This window comes from Rhinopithecus bieti, unplaced genomic scaffold (genome assembly GCF_001698545.2).
Source record: "Rhinopithecus bieti isolate Rb0 unplaced genomic scaffold, ASM169854v2 scaffold_31787, whole genome shotgun sequence".
NCBI classification, from domain to species: Eukaryota; Metazoa; Chordata; class Mammalia; order Primates; family Cercopithecidae; genus Rhinopithecus; species Rhinopithecus bieti.
Genome location: NW_016814655.1, coordinates 6069849 through 6094100, shown reverse-complemented (window position 1 = coordinate 6094100; position 24252 = coordinate 6069849). Strand labels below are relative to the sequence as shown.

Here is a 24252-nt window from a genome sequence, read left to right as displayed (position 1 = left end):
TGTATAGTATCGATGGAGAGTTATATATCTCTACTATTTTCCCCATTTTTTCTTAAATTTTATGTATTTTCTTTCCAAAGAATAATAGTTGATCAAAATCAGATTCTTTAAAATATCTGTTCATGCTGATATAAATAAACAAATGAGTAAATAAACAAATGAGGAGTGAAATCACAGCTTTTCCTCACAGAAGAATTCCAGTTAATAAATGTGGAAGGAAAGACAAAAATAATAAATTCACTATTAGAATACACAGTAAAAATTACCATAGGCATGATTCTACAATGGATGCTAAAATTAGAAGCTGAGATTCAAGTAGAAACAGAATATTTGCATAGTCTCAAAGTATTTTGCCATATATATATATATATATATATGTATTCAGTAATTCCTAAGGGAAAAATAATGTTTATACTGGAGAATCTTGGCAGACATGTCCTTAGCTATATAATCAAGGCTAACATCACCAGAAATATCAACATACCTTCTGATTTGATGCAGTGAGAAGGGCACATCACCTCTAAAGTATCTTTCTCCAAAATAACCTCAGTCTGATCATGAGAAAACATCAGACAAACCCAACTTGAGGCACAGTCTGTAGATTAACTGATCAGTGCTGTTTAGCAGTATCAGTCGTGAAAGACAAGGAAAGACTGAGGGATTGTTCAAAATAAGAGGAGCCCTAAGAGACATGACAAATAAATGCAATGTGGAATCCTAGATTAGATGCTGAACAGAAAAAGGGCATTAGTGGAAAAACGTGAAACCTGAGTTAAGTTCTGTACTTTATATAGTACCAAGTTAATTTCTTAGTTTTGATAAATGTTCTGTGATTATGTAAGACATTAACATATGGGTAACCTGGGTGACGAGTATATAAGAAATATTTATTTTTTCTTTTTTTAAAGAGATGGTATCTTGATTTGTTGCCCAGGCTAAAGTACAGTGGCATAATCATAGCTCCCCGCAGTCTTCAACTCCCAGGCTCAGTCAGTCCTCCCGAGTAGCCAGGACTACAGACCTGTGCTGCCACGCCCAGTTCGTTGTTTTTTTTTTTTAAATAGAAATGTGGGCTTGTATGGAACTCCTGGTTTCAAGTAACCCTCCTGCCTCTACCTCCCAAAGTGCTGGTATTATAGGCATGAGCCACTGTTCTTGACCTTTACTATTTTTGTACTTGTTCCATAAATCTAAAATTATCTCAAAATGTTAAAAAATTGAATTCTTTCTTACTGTTGGTTTTAAGTGTGTCTTAAGGTTTTTCTTCTTAAATCCAACACAAACATTTATAGCAATGGTTCCCGAAGAGTGTTGCTGGATCAGCAGCACTAATGTAAACTGGGGCCTTATTAAAAATGCAAATATTCAGAAGCTCTGGGGATGGAACCTAGCAATCTATGTTTGTTTTGTTTCATTTTGTTTTGAGACAGAGTCTTGCTCTGTCACCCACGCTGGAGTGCAGTGGCGCAATCTCGGCTCACTGCAGCCTCTGCTTCCCAGGTTCAAATGATTCTTCTGCCTCAGCCTCCTGAGTAGCTGGATTACAGGCACGCGGCACCATGTCTGGCTAAATTTTTTTTTTTGGTTTCTTTAGTAGAGACGGGGTTTCACCATGTTGGCCAGGCTGGTCTCAAACTTCTGATCTCAAGTGATCCACCTGCCTTCACCTCCCAAAGTGCTGGGATTACAGGTGTTAGCCACCGGGCCCCACTGAGATCTGTGTTTTAACAAGCCCTCCTTCCAGATGATTTTGATGCACACTAAAGTTTGATAAACATGATTTATACCATCAGTAAAAACTTAAGACTAAAAGGAAACATTTCTATTAATACATTGTCCAGTAATGACTAATAAGTTTGCTTTTCATGAAGTGTAACTATAGTTTTACCAATGTTTTGTTTTGTTTTTGGTAAGGATGGGGCCTCGCTCTGTTGCTCGAGCTGATCTCAAACTCCTAGGCTCAAGTGATTCCCCTGCCTCGGCGTACCAAAGTGCTGGGATCACAGGCGTGAGCCACCATGCCCAGTTACCACCAATTTTTAAAATCCATTTCCTATGATTTTTCCTATTTTATTTAGAGACAGTGTCTTGCTCTGTTGCCCAGGCTGGAGTGCAGTGGCGTGATCTCGGCTCACTACAACCTCCATCTCCTGGGCTCAAGCGATTCTCCTGCCTCAGCTTCCTGAGTAGCTGGAACTACAGGTACCCACCACCATGCCCGGCTAATTTTTTGTATTTTAGTAGAGACAGGGTTTCACCACATTGCCCAAGATGCCCAGGGTGGCATCTTCCCTCCTTGGCTTCCCAAAGTGAGGCTTACAGGCGTGAGCCACCGCAGCTGGCCTGATTTTTCTATTTTATCTCCTGAACATTACCAGATGTACTTAAGGGATAACTTCTAAGGTCTAGATAGGCCCAGTGAGGCTGCTCATGCCTGTAATCCCAGCACTTTGGGAGGCCAAGGTGGGTGGGTCACCTGAGGTCAGGAGTTCAAGACCAGCCTGACCAACGTGATGAAACCCCATCTCTACTAAAAATACAAAAAATTAGCTGGGCATGGTGGCGGGCGCCTGTAAGCCCAGCTACTCGGGAGACTGAGGCAGGAGAATCGCTTGAACCTGGGAGGCAGAGTTTGTAGTGAGCTGAGATTGTGCCACTGCACTCCAGCCTTGGCAACAAGGCAAGACTCCATCTCAAAAAAAAATTTAAAAAAAGATGTAGGTAAATGTTGATTTATCTTTTTCTCAGTGTTCTTTCTTTCTTTCTTTCTTTCTTTTTTGAGACGGAGTGCTTGCTCTGTCGGCCCCAGCTGGAGTGCAGTGGCCAGATCTCAAAAGGCTCACTTGCAAGCTCTGCCTCCCGGGGTTTACGCCATTCTCCTGCCTCAGCCTCCCGAGTAACTGGGATACAGGTGCCCGCCACATCGGCCCGGCTATTTTTTGGTATAGTTTTGATTTTTAGTAGAGATTGGGGGTTTCACCGTTGTTAGCCAGGATCGTCTCGATCTCCTGACCTCGTGATCCGCCCGTCTCGCCTCCCCAAGAGTGGCTGGATACCTCCCAAAGTGCTGGGATTACAGGCTTGAGCCACCGCGCCCGGCCTTAGTGTTCTTTCAATTTTGGTTTCTTTTTTCTTTTTAAAGCCAAAAGTCAAAGCTTGTACTGATATTCTTTTAAAATATTTCATGATTTGTTTTAAAATCTTTTCTTTTCTGGATAGTTTGAAATTTTTTCATTTATTGTTCTGAATAAGAAACATGTCAGCTGAACACGATGGCTCATCCCTGTAATCCCAGCACATTAGAAGCCTGAGGCAGGAGGATCACTTGAGCTCAGGAGTTCAAGACCAGCTTCGGCAACATGGCAAAACCCCGTCCCTACAAAAAAATACAAAAAATTAGCTGGGCGTGGTGGCATGCACCTATAGTCCCCCACCTACTCCAGAGGATCACTTGAGTCCCAGAGGCGTAGATTGCAGTGAGCCAAGATCTCACTGCTGTACTTCAGCTGGTGTGACAGAGTAAGACCCTATCTCAAAAAAAAAAAAAAGAGAGAAAGAAACATGTCCTCTGCAGGAGGCTGAGGCAGGAGAATCGCTTGAACCCCGGAGGTGGAGGTTACAGTGAGCCAAGATCACGCCACTGCACCCCAGCCTGGGCGACAGGGCAAGACTTCATCTCCTGGGGGGAAGGGGACGTGGGGGGAAGAAACATGCCCTCTAACTTCTTTCAGATCTTGATCGTTTTGAGAATTTAAAAGGAAACACAACAAAAATAAATCTTTTCTTAGAACAGTAACTGTTGTTTTAAACAGAACTGAGCTCTTCAAATTTGCATTTTAAAATGCTATATAATCAGTACCCTCACCTTCCGTTAATCGTTAATACAGTGAAGCCACTGCTGCTTACATACTTGTTCATGGGCACATCAGTGGCTTTTGTGGGCTCTATCTTTGCCCTCCTCCTTTTCTAACTTACCTCTCAGTTCCCATAAGTCTTAATTTATAGATAAAATCTATTTGTGTTTTGACTTGAGAAATAGAGCAGAATATGAAAACAGTATATGGCAGTATTTCAATATTTTAAAAACCTGTTTCCAACAAATTCTTTTTACAGACGTACAACAGCTGTGCCAGACTCTGCTTAAACCAAGAAACAGTATGTTTAGCAAGCACTGCTATGAAGACTGAGAATTGTGTGGCCAAAGTAAGTAATATTGCTCATCAATGTATATTATACCACACCATAACAGTACCATATCTGTAGACATCTTTACCCAGTATTGCTTAAGGACTATTACAGGATTATATATTTAAGAAAAAAATATAAACAGGCATCATTTTATCTAGAACAGATTGCAAGTTAGATTCTCCACCTCTTAATTGCAACAGAATCTTTTGCTTATGAATTCTGGTCACACTTTAGACTGATTCACATTTGTTTCTTGACACTAGTTGTAGATTATCACATATCAGTAAGATTTGTATAAGATAATGTACAATTGTTTTGATAAGTTTATGGTTTTTAAATGCAGTTATGTATAGAGTACATCACATTGCAAGGATTGTGAAATATGCTGTAGGCAACCCAATTATTATATCACTGTTGTTATTTATTGAGTGGCTAATGTTAGAAATACTGCTTTTGATGATCTTGATCCACATGGACAAGTATGTTTAGTCATGTCTATGGGCTACCTCTTTTTCATGTATATATGTCATGTCTATAGCCTAGATGTAAAATTTATCTTAAATATTAGAGATCTGATGCTTTTTATATCTATCATAACTCACATTTTCCAAATATCTGTCATTCCTAAGGAACTTTGACTTAAATTCAAGTGTCAGACATTTTATTTTAGGAATAAGTACTATTAAGTATGGACTTTGTTTCTTTTACTTGAATTATCTGCAAAAATATTGCCTTTATATCTATTCATAGATTTGTTACTGTTACAACATTCCCAATTGCAACTATTTTAGTTTAACCTATTTTATTGTAGACCCAGGCCCTCAGTTCCTTACTGTTATTATTAGAGCCAGGACTGGTATCATGTAGTTGCTATCCTTTGCTACAGAAATCTAAGGACAGTTGTCTTAGTCCATGTGGGCTGCTATAACAAAAATACTGTAAGCTGGGTGGCTTATAAACAAAACTAATTTTTTTCTTATAGGGGCTGAGAAGTCCAAGATCAGAGCATTAGCAGATTCAGTGTCTGGTGAGGGCTTACTCTCTGCTTCATAGATGGTGCCTTCTCACTGCATCCTCACATGATAGAAGAGACTAGCTAGATATATGAGGTCTCTTTTTTAAGGGCACTAATCCCATTTACAAGGGGTCTGCCTTCATGAATTTGGGAGAATACAAACATTCAGAACATAGCAAAAGCAGAGTTTTTGTTTATTTTTTCTTAAAACATTTAATAGTCTCTGGGCCTGCTCTATCAACTGGAAATATATCACACAAAATATAACCATTGAAATCATACATATAAGAAATATCAGAATTTATTTCAAATTATAGTTTAAAAAGGTAGAGTTCATCAGTTAAATGTCTCTTAAATTCAAATATGTTAATTTGCTACAAAATGTAATTATTATAAATTACATTTTTATTTTTTCAGTCATTTAGTCACAACTAACAAGTGCTAATTGACTCTATTTTGTTTTGTTTTATTTTATTTTTAGAGACAGGGTCTTGCTCTGTCGCCCAGGGTAGTGTGCAATGGCACAATCCTAGCCCAATGCAGCCTTTACCTCCTGGGCTCAAGCCCTGATCTTCCAGCCTCAGCCTCCCAAGTAGCTGAGAACACGGTCGCATGCCACCACACCCAGCTAATTTTTGGTTTTTGGTTTTTTAGAGGTGTTTTGTTTTGTTTTGTAGAGATGAGGTGTTGCTGTATTGCCTAGGCTGGTCTCGAACTCCCGGCCTCAAGTGATCCCCCAGACCTGCCAACGAGTTGGGATTACAAGCGTGAGCCACTGCACTCAGCCCGAGTCTCCTTTATATCCTGCTTTTGTGCATGGAAACAGAGGAGTACACAGTTATTTGGGCCTTTAAAAATAAAAATATTCTTTTTTTTTTTTTTTTTTGGCCATGCTGCTCTTAGTTTCATCACAAGTGGGTGACTTCTGGCTAAATAAGGTAAAATTTTAGCATGAGCACCAATCCAAGGACAGGGTGATGATTTTAATGAGTTTCATTGAGAGCTGGCCAAGTGAGCATCTGTTCCTTTTGTTTTCTCCATACTTTGTAAGCCAGGATCTCTAATCTAAATAGGTTGGTGTGTGTCTATATGATGTGGATTTTTTTGTTTTTGTTTTTTTTCTCCCACCCTCTGCTTTGGTGGTACATGGTTGGGAACCTTCTGCCCTCTAGCACAATGATGTAATCTCTTCCATGCTCTTGGGTCTTGAGTGAGAAAGTAAGTTTGCTCATTGCTGCTCATCAGTCTGTTTTACTTGCTCCCAGGTGGTGACCTTCTCATTGCATTGTTGCTTATTTTAACATTATTCTGACACCCATAACCTTTCATCGTCCTCTTAAATAATCTAATTTAATAATGATGTCTATCATTTCCTATTGGAACCCAGTTAAATCACTGGTTCATTTTTTTTGAGATGGAGTCTCACTGTGTTGCCCAGGCTGGAGTACAGTGGTGCCATTTCAGCTCACTACAACCTCCATCTCCTGGGTTCAAGCCATTCGCCTGCCTGAGCCTCCTGAGTGGCTAGGATTACAGAAGCGTGTTACCACACCCAGCTAATTTTTGTATTTTTTAGTAGAAACAGGGTTTCACCACGTTGGCCAGGCTGGTCTCGAGCTTTTGAACTCAGGTGATCTGCCCGCCTCAGCCTCCCAAAGTGCTGGGATTACAGGTGTGAGCCACTGCGCCCGGCCAAGTTTTTTCTTTTTTATTTACATGTGTTTTGTGTGTCTCATGATCCCTAACTGTTTCTGTTGGCCTCATTTATTGCTTGACCTTTGAATGGAATGACTTGTCATTATTTTGTTGGTCTGCAAGCTTGTCCCTATTTCCTGTTCTTCACCTTTAGTCCTTAACTGAATAGTTTCATCTGCTACATTGATATGGCTACAGTGTTTTCTCAACTTGGTACAAGTGTCTGTTGTTGATTCAGATTATACTCCATTGTGGCTTAAACCATTTCCATGTGAGAACAACTATAGTATAGCGATATCAGCCGTTTTTGTTCTCTAGTTCAAAGAGTGACTTTGGCTTGGCTAGAGATACTAAGTATAGTCCAAAACCTTATTATTGAGTACGGTTCATGTAAGTTTTAGAGAAGACATTAATACCATTTATTTCCCTAAAAGCACCAATGGTATTCTGTTTGGACCCCTATAATACCTTGATTGTAACTCTTTGCCAGAAATATCACAGTCTTACAATAGGTCTTTACGAAGAGTACCCATTAGTCCTCTGTAGAATACAAGAAAACAAAGCTATAAAACAAATTACAACCACCCTAAATTGGCAATAATCTTGTTAATCTTTAATTTGAAGAAACAGACCTAAGAAAAAATTTAAAACTAAAAATGAAAGAGGGTCTATTTTATCACTATAACTTAATCCAAGTAACATTTGGAAGCATTGAGATACCTTTTTTTTTTTTTTTCAGAATTCTTTCTCCTGGTTATGGCCCTGTGTTTCATGAGATTTGTGTTTGGAGCATGATGAGCTCTGTGTTTATTGTAGCTTTAGATGGACAGTCATTATTAACTGTCAACTTAGTCTTTAAAATCCATAATTACATTGTGCTTATTAATTGTCAACCTTCATAATTTTTTTTAATTGGTAAAGAAAACTAACTGGAAGGCCGAAAGGCATTACTTTTTTATGTTATCTTGCTATTGGCTTTATTAAACCATTACTGCAAATTTTGGTCTTAGGTTTTTTTCCTAATTTACCCTTACCCATACCCACAAACAGATACACAAACACATGCAGTTAAAATTGAATTGTTTGAATACATCTATCCAGATTCCTGGCCCAGATAAGAGAAGTTTTTCCTCTTTATGTTTGGAAAATAAACCCCTTCAGTAGTCCTTTGTGGATGTTCTGTATTTTAGTTGTTGGTTGTTGTCACTGTTTTTTTATTTGCGACTAATAATCTGTTTGAAACTGACTGAGACAGAAAAATGTGATGTTCCTTTCCACTCACTCCAGATTTTGATAGAAGACTTGTTTTATTTATTTCCAAAATTATATCCGCAGGAAACAAGCTGTTTAAATTCAGATTATGCTGAAGCAAAATGGTCCTGGTATGAGAAGCAACGTGCTGTTTTACGAGCACAGAGTCCCTTTTCTCATAACTGATTGATAGTAAATATTTTCCTGAAGAATTATTGCCAACCATGAACAGTGCAACTGTTTCACTTTTTTTCTGTGCTACTTGCTGTACCAGCCATTGTCGGTAATTAAGATCTACAATTCACAATGCAGACGTTTGCACTTCCTCTGGGTCTGTGCTATTTATAAGGCATTTCAGCTGTTCAGAGTTTCTTTTGAGTTTTAAACTACATGTTAACAGGCTTCTTTAATATACCGTTCCACAAGTAGCATGTCAGATGGTCCGTTCTTCACACAGGCGCCTCTGTCAGGTCGAAACATTAGCTTTACGGAGAGCATACTAAAATATAACCATGTCATTGAGGCCGATGTGGTTGGAAAAACTCTGGAGTATAACATGTTACACACTGGGCTTATTGCTCTATCAAAAAGATAGGAATGAACTTCAGATGTAATATTCTTTTTAAAAATCTTAATATTCATATGAGCTTAATGTGTTAATTGGGTTACAGAGAAATTCACAGTTAAATGACTTTTCCAAGTTCACTTTGCATTAATAAGAGAAGCCGGGACACCTCTTATAGACAAGAGTTTGTGTGTTTGGCAGATTAAGGATGTAAGAATACATTTTCTTCTAGATGTGCGTGCCGTTTAAGAAGAATACAGACATGGGGCACCAAAACGGATCAGCAGATTGACTGCACATTTGTTGTGTAATCAGCTTCAGAAACCCTAAGTAGCATATGCCATTGGTTGAGGAAAGTGTAACCAGGAATCTTGGTCTAAAGTTGGTAAAATTTAAACCATTTTCAACCAAAAAGAGATTTAAAAAAAGTCCAGACCCCAGCCCAGAGTCTTTATGAATTATGCCCTAAAATGAGAGTAATCGCTTGTGCAGTCTTCTTGCTACCGGCACTCATTGTTGAACATACAAGAAAAAGAAACAAGAAACTGAAAGCTGTCAACAAAATGTGTTTAAAACTTTGCCCCGAGTGGGCATCAGACTGGCTGTTTTTAAGCCTGAAGTCCAGCCACATTGATTATGCACGTTGGCCACCAGCATCTTCCAGCAGAGCAGATCTGCTGAGAAAGGCAGGACCCAGGTTTTAGTGCTGATTCTGGATGGCCCTTGAATAGACAGAATATAGACAGCTTATAACAAAGCCATTCCAAGGCAGTTTTATTTTACAAATCTAAAACTTTCTGTAGTTCTTTTGAACTGCCATGTTTCTGTAAATTTCTTCAGTGAACTCTTTATGAACCTTTTTTTTTTTTTTTTTTTTTAATAGCAGCGCTTCAGCTGTTGGGAACCGCTGATATATCTGACTGAGGCACTTCAAGATGCTAGAACATATTCACATTTCTATCTAGCCAGGGAGCCAATAAGCTCGAGCTTGTCTTTGTGGATTGATCTAGATTAGCATGAGATGAGCCTAGTCAGTATCTTCCTCAGTGAAAAAGGAGAGGTTGGGGAAAAGATGGTTGAAAGAAGAAAGTTCTTCGTCAAGAATTGACTGCAGTATTGCCTGCTGATGCATGTCGGATCATCAGCACAGAGAGATCACATGGCTTCTCCAAAAGTCAAACGATCAATTCGCCTCGTTTTGGCTCTGTACTTAATGCACAAACAGTGCGATCTGCAGGGCTGTAATTGCATTGTTAGGGCCAAGGAACAAGCCTGTGCCTTTTCAGCAGACAGCTGGCAGGGAGAGAGGCATGTTGTTAGGAAAGAGAGAGGCAAGGCAAATAAAATTACTGCTAACGCTCAGAGATCGGCAGGAGTCCTACTTGCCTAATCTTACCGGTGGGAGCAAGCGGCTGTTGTAATCCAATTATAGCAGCATAAGCAATTTGTTAGACACTCCGCATAATGTAACAATTTCCCAATAAACTCTGACTTGTAATAACGTCGGCAAGAGTCCGCATAAATCTGCCCGAATGGTGGGGGCTGGAGCATTCGGCTGGGGGCTTGTAATTGGCGCCATCAGCACGTTTTGCGGAGTGCAGTATGGTGCAGTCTTTTAGTGCAGGAATTTTAAGGAGAAAAGCGTGGCACACGTTTCTCAGGGAAAAAAAAGGGGGGGGGGCATTAAAAGGGGAACAGCAAGAAGGGCATACTCTTGCCTTCACATTACCTAGGAATCTTAGTGTAGAAAAAAAGCAGGAGGAAGCCATGTTTCCTCCTAATACTAAAGAGGGGAGGTGGGGGAAAGAGTGTGTGAATTAAATTCCTTTATTTAAAAGGCATCAGTTTCTGTTATTTATACCTTCATCTCCAGCCCCCTAAAATGCTGTTCAGGCAGCATTTAGCTAACATTTTTATAAAATGTTCATACTCAAGGCAAGCCTAGAAATGCCAAGTTTAAATCTGTTTTCTTCTGGAGTTAGCATTTTCTTTACAACATGAAAATATATATTCTTTATGACCAGGACAAATCTTGTAAAGATATTATCTCACTGAATATCAGACCTTTCTGTGGAGTTCTGACTTCTGCTTTAAGAAACTGTCACTTACTGAAGGGTTTAAATCTCAGCTTGTTTGCTTAGCTGCACTATTTTCTCATTCTGAAATATATTGTGACTATCTATGATAGTAAGATTAATAATCTTATTGAAATGTTACATTTTGTAAGAACATAGTATCATTTAAATTTATACTTGTGTGATCATTATAGAAATAATTTTGATTCCTAAGTAATAAAATTTCTGTTTTGGAAAAAATGTTTGTTGTTATATGGGGCAAAATAAAGTCACCCTTATTAATAGATTAGCATTTGTAGTCACAGAATAGGGTTTCTTATTATATAAGGTATAGGAGGTGAAGCATGTTTATCGATTTGAGTTAATAGATTTTCATGCTACTGAATGTTTATTAAATGTTACCTACTTTCTTATGCCAACCCATTTCTTCATTGCTGTATAATTTGTGTCAAAACCAACTATATGAAGAACAGGATTTTTCATAATGTCCTGTTGTTGTGGGTATTACCACAATAAATACTTACTTGCAGTATAAACATTTCCTTCTGCTGAAGCAAATGCAGCCTTCTTTGACTGGAGCTATATCAATAAACTGCAGTGCCTCTAATAAAGTCACTCAGTGTCTGGGTTTAACTAATGGCTGATTTTCATGGCTTTGACAGTGAGCTGTGTGCGTTATTTTCTCCTGATATTGTAAAAATAATGAGAGCAAATTAGAACAATCAGTTTACACAGATAGCTCCTGATTGGAGGCGATGGGCAATATGGCAGCAGGTAATCCATCTTCGGACTCCTGTCACATTAACTTCAACAGTGTGAAAAGATCAGGTGGAGTAAGCAGGGATCCTGCCCAATCGGAACACTGAAATTAATGAGAAGAACATTGTTCTGTGATCATCCTTTTAATTAGCAAGAGTGGAAACAGAGGGAATGATGAAGGCAGCACCGCAGCAGCACAATGTCAGGCACAGTTTCTGAAAAGGAAAGAAAAAAAAAATCTGTGTTTTATGTTACTTTTTTCTTGCTGTGTACAGGCATTATCTTTCCATTCTAGAGCTGGTTGCAGGCTTAAGAAATACTGCCTGCTTTCCAAAGTAATGCCAGAAATTTGGTTGATATATTAATAGTCTATAGATTATAATTCTATCAGGGGTCATTTATGATTTTGATTACCAGCATACTTTCTTTGGCATTGTACTCTGGGTTTTAAGTTTGATTTTTCTAAAAATTAGGTAACCAGAGGAATTATATTTTTTAAAGTTCTGCCTTGTTAGCCTCCTCTCTCCTCATCACTCCAATTTAAAGTTTTCCTTGCGCCGGGCGCAGTGGCTCAAGCCTGTAATCCCAGCACTTTGGGAGGCCGAGATGGGCGGATCACAAGGTCAGGAGATCGAGACCATCCTGGCTAACCCGGTGAAACCCCGTCTCTACTAAAAAAATACAAAAAACTAGCTGGGCGAGGTGGCGGGCGCCTGTAGTCCCAGCTACTCGGGAGACTGAAGCAGGAGAATGGCGTAAACCCGGGAGGCGGAGCTTGCAGTGAGCTGAGACTCCACTGCACTCCAGCCTAGGCGACAGAGCAAGACTCCGTCTCAAAAAAAAAATAAAATAAAAATAAAAAAATAAAAAATAAAGTTTTCCTTGCAAGTAACGTGACAGTTTTCTGGTTTGGAGCATTTCTGTCACTTTGGGTTATTTAAAAGAGGAGCAAAATCCAGGCAGCTAGCTATGGTATATTTAAATTATATTCCCTTCCTGATTCTGTTTATTAAAAATTTGCTGTGTTGTTTTTCTATTACCTATGCTATTGACTTCTCAGTGTTGGGCTGTGTTATTTCAATTTATGTAACTGAGAACTGAAAATCAAGTAAGGTGTTTATAGGAGGAAGAGGGAGAAAATCTAGGCATTAACTGAGAGTAAAGGCTGATTCATCCATTCAAAGCTCAAATATACTAAAATTGTAACCTTGTTAATCAAAGGGTATAAGGTTATAGAAGACATAAATAAGCAAAATTTTCTGAACCAAATCAGCTTCTGTTTCCTAGACCTTTTTGGAAGGCTTTAACTTTGGGAAAGTATATGAGGCCATCATGATTTGCAGTGTGTTAGTCTTTATATTTTAGACTTAGTGGCTTACTATAAAAACAAGTAATATGTTACAGGCTATGTAAATGAATTCAAATATCTTCCAAAGATACACAAAATACTTTTTTCTTGATATTAATAATTAACTTAGGCATTTATTTGAAGTACTAATATGCAAAAGCTGGTTACCAAGTACCCACCTGAGTACAGAATTGGTAGGAAAGAGCCTAAAGTTAGTGTGAAATATTTAGGTTAGGTATAAGGTGATCTTTTCTCATAGGACTTTTTTTCACAATATTTATAACTAATGTAGATTATATGTATCATAATATGTATAACTCTCTAGGCTTTCGGGGCTAAGATACTGCATTTACAGAAACTTAAGTCTCTAATATTATTCCTCTATGTGAAACCCACTGAACAAAAGTACCTCATTTCCCCCTAGTACCATCGCCCTACCCTCTTCCCTGAAAAAACTTAGGATTCTGTTAGAACAGAAATCTGATTTTTTGTCATGTTTTGTTTTGACTAGATAGTGAGATTTTCCTGAAAACATTCATTTAGACTTGTATGTACCAACATTTTAGAATCAGTGATGTAATACCAAATAGTATCTAGGACTCCCCCAGACAACTCTTTTTTTTTTCTTTCCCAGAATCAAGAAATAAAAGCAACCCAGATAACTCTTTAATAGACTGATCCTACTGTATATATTAATATTTAAAGTCCACTTGTTATTATTTTGCAGATCCTTTTCTGCATTCCTTAATCTGAAAGAGAGATTTTATTCTTAATACTTGTATGGATTTTGTGGCTTTTATGGATTTTATAGTTTGACAGTTTCAAAAGCCTAGGTTCATAAGCTCTCCATGAATAAATATGTTCTTAGTCATATGGTGTAAAAAGATCACTTACAAAGCTTGTGAAACCTGAGCTTTCCTTTTGAACCTTTTACTGCCCATGAGCTCAGGAACCATACATGTAAAATTTTATTCTTGTGTCATGACTTCAGCTTATGAGGGAAATGAGCTATGAATTTAAATGACTCTTCTACTCTATACCAAGTATGTTTCTATGAAAATAAAATTGTATTTTTTCCTTTTTCCTAAAAGGAAAGTTCCATCTGACTAGTGTTTCTGCCGGTATTTGTTCCCATTGTTAAAAGATTTGTTTCTTAAGATTAACATTAAAATAGACATCCTGTTTTGAAGGCATCTCTTTTGTTTATACTGTAATCCCAAAAATGTCCAACTGGCTGGATGGCCAAGAAACTCCCTTTTAATTTCCTAATAGATCTAAAGTTAACAAGTCACCTTAAAGTCTACTAATTCCAGGCCGGGCGCGGTGGCTCAAGCCTGTAATCCCAGCACTTTGGGAGGCCGAGACGGGCGGATCACGAGGTCAGGAGATCGAGACCATCCTGGCTAACACGGTAAAACCCCGTCTCTACTAAAACTACAAAAAACTAGCCGGGCGACGTGGTGGCGCCTGTAGTCCCAGCTACCCGGGAGGCTGAGACAGGAGAATGGCGTGAACCCGGGAGGCGGAGCTTGCAGTGAGCTGAGATCCGGCCACAGCACTCCAGCCTGGGTGACAGAGCGAGACTCCGTCTCAAACAAACAAAAAAAAAAACTACTAATTCCAATAAGTTCACCTTGTAGAAATTTTCATTAGTCTAGTCCTTTGGCACTTACCCAGTACAGCCTTAATTAAAGTTCTTATGCATGTGACCAGTTGTATCTATTATAAAGGTTATTATAATTGTAAGTTTTCACTCCCACCCCCATTTTTTGTTTCGGGGTGTGTTTCCATATAAAGATTGAAAAAGTCCATTTTCTTTCTCATGTATCTTCAAGATGGAAGACCTTTTCTCTCCCTCCCTCCCTCCCTTCTTTCCTTCCTTCCTTCCTTTTCAGTTTTATACTACTCAGAAGTTTGAGGAGGGGAGAGAATACATTAAAATGTATTGAGCCCCAATGTTCAGGCACTGTATAGTGCTAGCTATGTGTTACTTATTTGGATTCTCATGTGAACCTGGTGAGATGGACAGGACCCCACTTTACAAACGAGGAACAAGAAGCTTAGATACGTTAAACCTTTTCCAAATTTTCACTTCTTTAAATTATAGAGTCAAGTTTTGAACTAAGATCTGACTTCAGAGTTAAGCTCACTAGATTGCCTTTCAAGTAATATTTGGAAGCCTGTGCACCTCTCCTACCAGGATACTTCCCCCGTCGCATTGTGTAGCACCTATAGCTTTTCTCCATTTGATTTCTATAGCACTTTGACATCTAGCAAATGTTATTTTCTCGTCTTTCTCCTCTTCCCACCTCTTGCTGCTTGTATATCTTGTTCAGGCTGAACTGAGAGAAGTAGTGTATTCAGAAAACTTAGAACTATCTCTTTTCGGCTGGGTGTGGTGCCTCACACCTGTAATCCCAGCACTTTGGGAGGCCTAGGCGGGTGGATCACTTGAGGTTCAAGACCAGCCTGGCCAATGTGGTGAAACCCTATCTCTACTAAAAATACAAAAATTAGCTGGGCGTGGTGGCTGCACCTGTGGTCCCAGCTACTCAGGAGGCTGAGGTGAGGAGAATCACTTGAACCTGGGAGGCAGAGGTTGCAGTGGGCCAAGATCGCACCACTGCACACCAGCCTGGGTGAACAAGTGAGACTGTGTCTCAAAAAAAAGGAACTGTCTCTTTTCTGGGTTACCTAGTCAGTAATTCCATGTAGCTTAAATAGTCACCTGCCTTATTAACATAGTATGCACATCTTTCAAGGGTCTAAGATGACTTCATGGCTCCATATTACGTTGTTCTGTATGTAAAATGACTGAGATAATGTTAGACAACTGGTTCAGGGTGGTGACTTACTTTAGTAATTGTTAGAAGTTGTTTTAGAATACAGATCTTATCCTGTTGTCTATGTCACAATTTGTAGTGTAAGCATGCACTGGCAGTCCTTTCATACCAACACATTGTTTTTCCCACTTAAACTTGGTTATTAATTTTGTCAATTAAAAAAATGTCCCTTGGCCTGGGGTGGCTCACACTTGTAATCCCAGTACTTTGGGAGGCTGAGGTGGGAGGAACACCTGAGGTCAGGAGTTCAAGACCAGCCTGGCCAATGTGCTGAAATCCTGTTTCTACTAAAACTACAAAAAAATTAGCTGGGTGTGGTGGCAGGCGCCTGTAAGCCCAGCTACCAGGGAGGCTGAGGCAGGAGAATTGCTTGAACCCGGGAGGCGGACGTTGCAGTGAACCAAGATCATGCCACTGCACTCCAGCCTGGGTGACAGAGTAAGTAAGACTCTATCTCAAAAAAAAAAAAAAAAAAAGTCTCTTAAGATTTCAGGTCTGTCTGATTACACTTCAGTAAATATTTTTATATTTTGATTCATGCTTCTAGATGGTTCAGTGATTGTGAAGACTTGATGAGGTTATGAGAATTTAGTTGGACCTTGAAATCCTGTGTCTCAGAGAAAAGGCTTGGGACAGGGATGAGTGATTAGAAGAAATAGGTGTTTTTAAAGCAAATGAAAACAAAGCAAACAAACATGATTACTGTTGTGTGTGTATGTGTAGTTGGTTTTGTTTTTTTTTTTGTTTTTTTTTTTGAACTCCCTGGGTATTCTCTAATGGAAAGGTTAGAAATGTTTGACAGTTAAGGATGGCATAAATTTTCCACACAGACTCATAAAAGTATGTAAGAAGCACTTGCTCAACATGGAGCACTAAGACCGTGACAAACAGGAACAGTAAAATATTTCTAGAATAATAAACACTAATTTATGTTTTATACCTCAAACATCACTTCTCTAATCCACATTTTCTAGGAATATCTAAGAGCATAAGAAATTTAATTATACAGTTTTGGGTTTTTTTTTTTTTTTAATGTGGGAGCAAGCCAAAAGGGAAATATAGAGAGAAAACCATGCTTAAAAAGAAATGGTTCCTACAGTGTTAACTATGGAGTCTGTAGCGTGACTCTGTAATGGAATATCATGGCGGGGGGTATAATACTGTAAATAAGATGAATATGCCACTTGTGGATTAATGGGTAACCTAAAGAGTGCTTTTATTTACATCTATGTGTGACGTTCATTTTCAGTTTGTATATTTTTCTCTTATTTTTGTGATTGTAGTATTTACAAACCTGGCATTTTAGTTATGGAACTTTCTACTGATTTTTTAAAAAATCTGTTTCCATGAATCTTGCTCCATATTTATTTTTGTAGTATTAATATAGTGTCATTTTAGACTTTAAAATTGATAGATTGAAGGCGTTTTCTTTAACCTTTTCTTTAGATAATAAGGAGACGAGGTAGTTTCTGAAATGTATTAAGCTCATAAAATAGAGCTGTTTTTAATTTTTTTCTTATGAAAGATGGAGTATAGATACCACGAGTGTCCAGATTATAGCAGATTCCATTTGCAGTGATAGTTTTTTGGATATGGTATGCTTTTCAAAGGTTTAGGTACTAAGTAATATAAACTTGAATACATCTAGCCTGGGACACCAGAGGAGCCACTATCTCAACATTATAACATGCAATAAAGGTAAATATTAAGTAAGATTTTATAAAACTGATTTTTTTAGTCAGCAGTTTTGGTTGCTGTTGATTGCAAATTACTAGTATTATTTAGTGCTCTTGAAACTTCTAAAGTTGGAGGTTTCAATTGTTAGTTACTTCCTGCTTTCCTTCAAAAGAAAATGTGTAGTAAAGGTTATTTATAAAAGACTAATTGTATCCAAAGCTAAATGGTCTTATTATAGAGTTTATATAGGGTTTATTTTCACTTGCACAGGTAGATTCTCAAAATGTATTTGAATGTGAATGACTTCAAACAAAAAAACGTGAAAAAATTTTTAAAAAGTACTAAAATCCAAAGATTTTGTCATCAAATTTGACAGCCTTTTTGTACCATTACAGATATTTATTGAATATTTATGATGTACTAGGCATATACATTTTCTCTGAAATAATCACAATAGTCTCATTGTGTTGAACCCTATTTTACACACAAATGAAGTAGAATTCAGATTAAGTAATTTGCCCAAGGTCATACTGTATGTTGCAGAGCTAGAATTTGAACCCAGACCATCTGGCCCCATGGCCCTGTGCTTTCAAACCATGGTGTTTGTGAATTTTAGTACATAGAAATTAGGGTAGATGTAGCAAATGGGGGGATTATTTAAAACATTCCCTGTGGTGTCTATTGAATGTTAACGATTTACTAACCACTAGCCAGGATTTGGAAATCACAGAAGTATGCAAATTGGTTATATAAAATTATGATAGAGTAATACATTTTAGGTTTATTATTATTCTCTTGCACTTACAGTATTTTCCTTTTTAGCATTCCATATGAGATGATAAAATTAAAATGCCTCAATTAGCAGCCACAAAAAAGTAAAACTGTTAATTGAACCTTGTAATCTCTTACTGTCTGTTAGGCTTTTCTTTTCAAGCTTTGATTGTGTGTAATAAAACTGTGGCTTAATTAATGCCAGGGTTCTGAAGCCTTTGGATGCCACAAAAGAGAGTGAAGTGGAGAAACCAAGAGGCAGCATCAAATAGCTTTTCTGTCGTGTTAATTTAGCCTTGTTGTTCTTGTTCTAGTTCATGATGTCCAGCTCCCACCAGATACTCACTTGGTGAATTGAAAGAGGAACGGTAGTGAATACTGTCTTAGGAAAAGCACAACTCTTGATTGAGGCTATCAGCAGGTTAATGAATAACTGTTTTCAGACAACATTTCACCCCTAGTTTGAGCTGTTCTTAGAATGAATGTGGCCAGGTTAATGTGACCAGCAGACATAATGCAAAACCAAACTAAGGTGGTAAGTTGGAATCTTGGCTTTGTTGCACATTTAGGAAAGATCCAGGACTCGTGTCAGAGGTATACTGTCTTTGGCAGAAGAGTGCTTGTCCATCACTAGAGTACAAGAGATGAAGTCATACTGATTTATATTAATCTTCATTTCACATCCAAAAAAACAAAATGGCAACTATTTCTCCAGGAAATTGCTAAAGCTGACTTTAATTATAGACATACTTTTTGAGGGATCCATATGCTTTAAAATAAAGAAGTTGATAGGAAATGTTTGCTATATTATAACTCAGAAAGTATTTTCTTAATTTTGAGAATGCAAAATATTGAATAAGACATAATTGTCTTCCCTAAAATGAATTTACTTTTAAGGTGACTCTGCATTTTCTTCTTTTCTTTCTCTGATTTTCCCTCCTTGATTCAAGGAACTTATTAATTAGCTGGTTTTATATGTGTATCGATTTTAACAAGTGTATAGAAAAGCCGTGTTTCTTTCAGGATGAGAAAGATTTGAAATCCAACCATGAAAAATGAAGCCCCTTGTATTTCTGGCTGCATTCCCAGAATAGTCGTGTGTATTATAATTATTGAACTTTTAACACCTGCTCAAATTCTGTCTGGATTGCATAGGATTACAACATCATATCTAAATTGTACTTTCTGATAGTATTCAAATGTGAAATAGACATTGTTGTGTTGAGGCATATGATATCATCATAATTTCCAATGGTTTAAACTCCAATGGTAAAGGGAGTTTACAAGCATAGGTAAAGAATACAGGTTTTACGTTGAAAAAGGTCTCTGTAGTCCTGGGGGTTATTTAATGCTAATAAATACTTGTTTTAGAATGGATGAAACTAGGTTAAGTGTTTACAGCCAAACCTTTCTATTTTCCTCCACCAAAGAGCAGGGTTCTCCTAATACTGACCTACTTTGCTCTTAGACAATACTATAGGTACAGTGGTTATACAGCCATGAAGAGAAAAATAAATGAGACCAGAAAGATTTTTTAGTAGGAAGTGTTTGGTAGCATGTTGCTTTGTTGGTGGAACATAATGTTGCCACAAACCATGAATAAATATTCTGAATTATCTAATATTATAGCAGTTATAACCATTTTTAAGCCTCTTTTCTAAGTAGATATTTCTCTCCTGGCTTTCTGTGCTGTGAACTTTACAAAACTGGCATAGGCAGTCTATTAATTATTCATATCATAGCAACAATTAAAGCAAATTAAAAATAAAAATCACCATATTGCATTTAACCGTGGGCAGCACCAAACTGTGTGAGCTCTGTAAGGGCCTGTGGTGTATCCTTAGTTAAAAGTGCTAGAGGGAGCTCTAACCTTGTTCAGAGTGGTGGTGGCATATGGGAACAATTGTCTGTATGTGGCCATAGGTTTGCAAGTGAAGATATAGTCTCAGGCTCTTCTGTGGCAAAAATTTAAATCTTTTTTATTAGAAGTCACTGTTTCCTTTATATCAGAAAGTAAGGGCTAGGACAGTCTATCTATAGCCAAACAGAACTGTGTTCATCCTTATTGCCCTTTCTATGAATATAATCATAGTGAATTTTCATGAAATGAACATAACTTTGTGATTACCATCATATTTTATTTTTATTTTTAAAAAATTCCGAATTAAGTTCACATCTACCCAGATTTTAAAAGGAAAAGAGAAATAAAAAGACCATTACTGGAGCCCATTGCTACCCTCTTTAAGTCACTACCCTTCCAAGGGTAACCATTATCCTCACTTTTAACACTATACATTAATTCTGCCTGGTTTTGAGCCTCATATAAATGGAACCATATAGTATTTTTTTACTGTCTGAATTATTTCACTGTTTTTGAGAGTCATTTATATGGTATATATATAGTTATAATTTGTTATTGATATGTAATATTTCATTATACATGTATGCCATAATTTATCCATTTTACTATATGTGAACATTGGGTTTGTTTCAGATTTTCCTAACTACAAAAATTATTTTACATATATTTTCATGAATATATATACAATGAGTGTATTTGAATGGATGCATTGACCAGCAGAGGAATTGGAATTTCCAAACTAGCACCAATTTTATACAGCAGTAAATAAAAGTTCCATCATTCCTTTTTCTCACCAACCAACACTTGGTGTTGTCTACCTTTTTCATTGTAGCATTCTGGTGATATGTACTAGTAGTATCTGTGACATTTTGGATTTTTTTTTAATTTTTAATTTTACAGGCATGGTTTCACTCTGTCACCCAGGCTGGAGTGCAGTGACGCAATCATAGCTCACTGTAACCTCGAACTCCTGGCCTCAGGCAGTCCTCTTGCCTCAGCTTCCCAAAGTGCTAGAATTACTGACTTTTTTAAAAATTGCGATTTAAAAAATAATAATAATATAAAATTTACCATCTTACTATTTTAAGTATACAGTTTATTAGCTTTAAGTATATTCACATTGTTGTCACATTGTTTTAATTCAAATTTCTCTGAACACTATTAAAATTGAGCATATTTTTATATGTTGATTGGCCATTTGGATGTGAAGTTCTTGTTCAACTCTTTTGCCCATTTTTTTTTATTGGATTTTATGTATTTTTCTTAAAGATTTATAAGAGTTCTTTATAAATTCTGGATACAAGTTATTTGTGTGATGTATGTATTGCATATATTTCTCCTAAACTGTGACTTGCCTTTTCACTTTTTAAATGATGTCTGTGATGAACAGAGGTTCTTAATTTTAAGAGTCCAATTTATGGATCTTCACCTTATACAGTTAGTGTTTTTATATTCTGCTTAAGAAATCTGTGCCTATCCCAATGTCTTGTAGATATTGTTTTCTCTAGTTTTTATGGTTTTACATTTCATGTTTAGATCTATAATTCGTTTGATTTTTGTGTATTATGTGTGGTAGAGGTGAGAATTCTTTGTTTTCCTGTGTGATACCCAGTTGGCCTAGCACCATTTATTGAAATGTGTAGTTCCCATTATACTGGATCGTTTTCTTTGACCATATGCCTATAGGTCTTTATCAAAATCTTGAACTCTGATAGTAAGTGCCCTAGCTTTGTTGTTACTCTTCAAGATTATCTTGGTTATTCTTGGTCATTTTCGTTTCCATATAAATTTTATAATCACCTTGTCAATATTTACCAGCTGTGTGATCCACACCTTGTGTACTATAGCACTTGAATATGGAATAGTCTTCATATATTTGTTTAAATGTTAATATATTAAAGCTGGGCATGGTGGTTCATGCCTGTAATCCTGGCACTTTGGGATGCCCAGGTGGGAGGATTGAGCCTCAAAGTTTGAGACCAGCCTGGTCAACAAAGTGAGACCCCTGTCTCTACAAATAAAAAAAAAAAAAATTTCCAGGCATGGTGGTGTGCTCCTGTAGTTCCAGCTATTCAGGAGGCTGAGATGAGAAGATCACTTGAGCCTGGGAGGTTGAGGCTGCAGTGAACCGTGATCATGCTACTACACTCCAGGCTGGGTGACAGAGTGAGACCTTGTCTATAAATCAATCAACCCATAATAAATAAATGAAGTTGGCCGGGTGTGGTGACTCATGCCTATAATCCCAGCACTTTGGGAGGCCAAGGCAGGCAAGTCACAAGGTCAAGAGATTGAGACCATCTTGGCCAACATGGTGAAACCACGTCTCTACTAAAAACAAAATTAGCTGGGCATGGTGGCACACGCCTGTAGTCCCAGCTACTCGGGAGGCTGAGGCAGGAGAATTGCTTGAACCCGGGAGGCAGAGGTTGCAGTGAGCCAAGATCGTGCCACTGCACTCCAGCCTGGTGACAGAGCGAGATTCCGTCTCTAAATTAATTAATTAATTAATTAAAGTTAAGATATATATTGACATATACAGAGAGAACGATTACTCTGTACACACAAAAATTCCCTAAGTTGTAGTTTCTTCTGATTTTGCCCAGAGCCTTTTAACCTGGCTTTCCTAAGCTGCCTTATTTATTTATTTGTTTGTTTGTTTGTTTGTTTATTTGATGGAGTCTCATTCTGTAGCCCAGGCTGGAGTGTGGTGGTGCAATCTCAGATCATTGCAATCTCTGCTTCCTGGGTTCAAGCAATTCTCCTGCCTCAGCCTCCCTAGTAGTTGGGGCCACAGACATGTGCCACCACGCATGGCTAATTTTTGTATTTTTAGTGGAGATGAGGTTTCACTCTTTTGGCCAGGCTGGTCTTGAACTCCAAAGTGCTGGGATTACAGGTGTGAGCCACCACGCCCGGCCTCCTAAGCTGCTGTTACAATCTAAATCACATCATAACTCTTTTTTCTTTTCTTCACAGTTCTATCCCCAGTCCCATAAGCTAATGGTGGCCACACAAGTTAGCACATTTTTAAAGTATTTTAGTCATAATTCCCCTCCTGGGAATTTGGCATTAAGTTACTATTAAAACAACAGTTTTAAAGTTTAATGGGCAGGTCCTAATACAGCCTGAATTGTTGAGATGGTTTCTTGGTGCTAGAAAATAATAATAGCAGGCCAGGCGCGGTGGCTCACACCTGTAATCCCAGCACTTTGGGAGGCCAAGGCAGGCAGATCACCTGAGGTCAGGAGTTCGAGACCAGCCTGGCCAACATGGTGAAACCCCGTCTCTACTAAAAATACAAAAAAAGTAGCCAGGCGTAGTGGTGCACACCTGTAATCCCAGCTACTCAGGAGGCTGAGGCAGGAGAATCGCTTAAACCCAGGAGGCTGAGGTTGCAGTGAGCCAAGATCATGCCATTGCACTCCAGCCTGGACAACAAGAGTGAGACTCCGTCTCAAAAAAAAAAAAAAAAAAAGTAAAAGAAAATAATAATAGCTACCTTTAGTAACCATGTACGTGCTAGATCCTGTTCCAGGTATTTAATATATATAATCTATTATTTCATATGACAATCCTAGGAAGTAGGTGGTATTAGTTTCGTTTACGGGGGAAAAAGGGAGGCTTAAAGAAGGCAACTAACTTGCTCAGGTCTACATAGCTTGTACATGGTAGACACTTGGCCTGTACCTGGGCTTGTACTACATTTTTTTTGAGACAGAGTCTAGACAGAGTCTTGTTCTGTCAGGCTGGAGTGCAGTGATGCGATCTGGGCTCACTGCAACCTCCGCCTCCTGGGCTCAAGCAATTCTCATGAGTAGCCAGGATTACAGGCATGCACCACCACGCCCAGCTAATTTTTGTGTGTGTGTGTTTTTAGTAGAGGCGGGGTTTTACCATGTTGCCCAGGCTGCTCTCAAACTCCTGGCCTCAAAGTGATCTGCCCACCTTGGCCTCCCAAAGTGCTAGGATTACAGGCATGAGCCACCATGCCTGGCCACTATGCAGTACTGCCTTTTAAATAATTATGTATCTTACCACCTCCATAAATAATGCCTTGGGTCTTTCGTATTATATTTAAGAATCTACCCTCCACAATGTCTTGATTCTGTCTTTGTCACACCCCAACCCCCATTCTCACTGCTGCTCTCCTACTTCATGTCTATTCTGATATTAGCCCACTCTGCCATCCTTACTTACTATG

General features: G+C 38.1%; 1 protein-coding gene across 8 annotated transcripts in view; it reads left to right on the top strand.

Moving 5' to 3' along the window:
* Positions 1 to 24252, top strand: part of BTRC (beta-transducin repeat containing E3 ubiquitin protein ligase) — a 219764-nt gene that overhangs the window by 133805 nt on the left and 61707 nt on the right. For all 8 annotated transcript variants that reach the window (XM_017851814.1, XM_017851812.1, XM_017851808.1 and 5 more), the window contains one exon: positions 4114 to 4203. In XM_017851814.1, coding sequence (XP_017707303.1) covers positions 4114 to 4203 — 90 coding nt within the window. The remainder of the gene's footprint in view (positions 1 to 4113; positions 4204 to 24252) is intronic.